The sequence below is a fragment of the Drosophila kikkawai genome, chromosome 2R, assembly GCF_030179895.1.
Source record: "Drosophila kikkawai strain 14028-0561.14 chromosome 2R, DkikHiC1v2, whole genome shotgun sequence".
Classification (NCBI taxonomy): Eukaryota; Metazoa; Arthropoda; class Insecta; order Diptera; family Drosophilidae; genus Drosophila; species Drosophila kikkawai.
This window is the reverse complement of record NC_091729.1, coordinates 4,622,195-4,625,062: the sequence shown is the minus strand read 5'-3', so window position 1 is coordinate 4,625,062 and position 2,868 is coordinate 4,622,195. Positions and strand designations below refer to the sequence as shown.

General features: G+C 52.8%; 1 protein-coding gene across 1 annotated transcript; it reads left to right on the top strand.

The window, feature by feature from the left end:
- Positions 1-1,308: 1,308 nt before the first annotated feature.
- LOC121503197 (uncharacterized) lies at positions 1,309-2,490 on the top strand. Its single transcript, XM_041777415.1, has one exon. The coding sequence runs from the start codon at positions 1,309-1,311 to the stop codon at positions 2,488-2,490; it is 1,182 nt and encodes a 393-aa protein (XP_041633349.1).
- The last annotated feature ends 378 nt before the right edge of the window (positions 2,491-2,868 follow it).

The following is a 2,868-nucleotide window of genomic DNA, read 5'->3' as shown; positions in this document are numbered from 1 at the left end:
TCGTCGTACGGAACCCAGTAATTGGAATCGGCAGAAGTGGTCACTCGTGTGGAGAACGAGGAAATTCTTTGGATGGGTGCAGGAATTTGTGGTGCGTCATCACGAGGATTCGGAACACTGGATGAAGTGTTGCTTGGATGCAACAATGTGTGATGCCGACCGTGACAAGTAAGACAGCTGTGGGCGTTTGTGCAATTGCGGAGTGGATGACCGCTTGCAAAGCAATTTAAGCACAACTGCTTTTTCTGGATGTAAGATGATCGATCAACTATCGTCATCTGAAGGAAGCGTGGACACAAACGCACTGGATGGTTCTCTGCAGAACACAAATCGCATCTTTTGGATATGGGAACAATCCGCGTACTAAAGGATTTTAGTACTCGCGGTGCCACGATGGATTTTGTCGGCTTGGACGGACTGAGGCGTAACGTAGGAGGCTGGAGAGAATCGATGGTTTCCAGAGTTCTGTGGCGCTCAGTAAGGAACGAATCAAGTTCTAGCCACGTCGGAATTTCGGTTGTATTTGGTAAGGACTGCTCCCATAATGAGAGCGTCAGCTTTGGAAGCTTCGTGGAACTCAAATAAACCAATAGACAATCCCAATTATCCGTAGGAAGGCCGGACAGAGTTAGGGATGTGAGGCAATTTTGAATTGTATTTTGCAGCTCCTTCAAGGCTGCCGAGGACTCACGTTCAATGGACTGAATGTTCAACAATTTCTTCAGTTGGCTGTTGACCAACGCGCGTTTATTTTCGAAACGCTCAGATAGGTTTTTCCATGCTGAGCGGAAACCGTCGTTGGTCAGTGGCGAATTTGAAACTATGGAATGAGCTGGGTGGCTGGGTGGTATGGGTGTACCAATCCAAGGCAAAGTCAACAGGGCAACTGTTGATGAATATTCCTTGGCTCAAATGGTACACCAAGTCGACTCGTAGGTGAATATCGGTTTGATAGACACCACCTTCTCCATGGGAGAAGGTCCTCGTGTGGTACTTCCTGGAAACGTACTGCGGTACGGCCAATGCGAGCGGCACCTCCAGTGAATCCCTCACCTAATAATCCTCTGCCTCCCAATCCCTACCGAGACATGGGCAAGTCTTAAAACTACCTCCCCTCAAGTCAGGCGTGTAAAGCGACCCGTGCTCACTGACTATAAGGTTCGCAGCTGAGGGGTTAAACCAGCTGTGTTCGAACGGAGCCTTCCCAGGGCCGGGCACGGTCGAAGCCACGGTCGACCTTCCTTCAAGGCCCCGAACCCCTCGGGCCCGCCGCGCTCGCCCTGTCGAGCAACGCGGGCGTTAATGAATATGAGTACAACTAAAAAATCCGCTTCGGACCTCGTGGGGGAGGTAAAACCCCACCACAAATCGACGGAAAGCGAATTGGACGAGGAGGAGCTACTGCGCTCAGACGACGAGACGCTAGCTCCGTCCAATACAGAGGGAGGTGTAAAGACAAGCACACCTCAAACGATACAACCGAAGCACACTAAAGCGGCGGCAAGCCAAGCCAAAGCGACCGGCGAACACGGGAAGACAAAACCGTGGACCCACCAACAACGAAAGGCGCAGGCAAGCAAGGCCCATTTCATCCTCGCCAAAATAGCGAGGAATGAAAAGGAGGGCAAAGCCGACCCGCGCGACGCTGCAGACAAAGCCAGATTTCTAGCAGTGATCGAGGAATACGAGCGCTACGAGAAGGAGCACCCAGAGACGTCTTTGCCTCCTCAAGCAAAGCGCAACCGCTCACAAGAGGTGAGCGAGAGCGCTCCAAAGAGAGCCAAGGACGCTAAGGGAGCACCGAGGCCGACCACGTTCGTCAAACCGACGAAAAAGTTCAGCGAGGTGGCCAGAGACAGCCTCGCAATGGCACTTATAGACGAGCTCAACGACGATGGGCGCCTGCTGATGGAGAAATGGGTGGAGGTCGAGACCCAGTTGGCGGAGATGGTAACCGAGAAATTACTGTCCGAGCCAACGGGCCAGTCACCCTCCTTTGACTCCTCAGACATGGTTAGGGGGCACCGGGTAATCAGGTGCGACGACGAGTTTTCGCAGGACTTCCTGGCGGATTGCGTTGCCAGACTAAGCAAAGCATGGAAGGGGATTAGCATAAAGCTAGTCCCCGCCAAGGACATCCCAAGGAGACCCAGAGCTCGCATCTGGTTGCCCAAGGGGCTGTCTAGCCATAAAAGGGTGCTCAAGACTCTGCGAGCAATGAATAAGGGAGTCGACATGGAGGACTGGGCCATTCTCAGAGCTGAGCGAGAAATGAAGTCCAGCCAGCCATATCTGTTCCTAATCAACCAGCGCTGCCTAGAACAGCTGAAGGCAGCAGACAACAAGGTCCGGTACGGCATCAGGAAAGCCAAGGTGAAGGTCTTCCTAGACGAATCGGACGACATCCTGGAAGATGAAGTCGAGGACGCCAATAAGCTGCTGGACGATTTGGCGATCGACGACAGCACCCCCAACACCACCCCGATCTAATGCCGACGGTCGTACAGATAAACCTGAAGCGCAGCTCCCACGCTTCAGCTAATCTGGGGGTCCTTCTCCGGGAGAAGGACATCGACATCGGCCTTATACAAGAGCCATGGACGAGGGACGGACAAATCTCCGGCATGGCCATAAAGGGATACACAACATTGTACACAAACTCGACAGGTAGGCCGAGGGCGGGTATAATCATTAAAAACAACCTTAATGCTCTTCTTTACCCCAATCTCAGCAACTTAGATCTAGCAGTGGCAAGATTCAAGGCGGCGGATGGGACAGCCATACTAATAGCCTCCAGTTACATGGCCAACGACGAACCTGCACCACCTGAAGCGGTCAATAGGGTGATGCAGTGGGCCGAGGAGACTA

Excerpts from the sequence above, each read along its gene's own strand:
- LOC121503197 (XM_041777415.1), top strand. The coding sequence starts at position 1,309 with ATGAGTACAACTAAAAAATCCGCTTCGGACCTCGTGGGGGAGGTAAAA.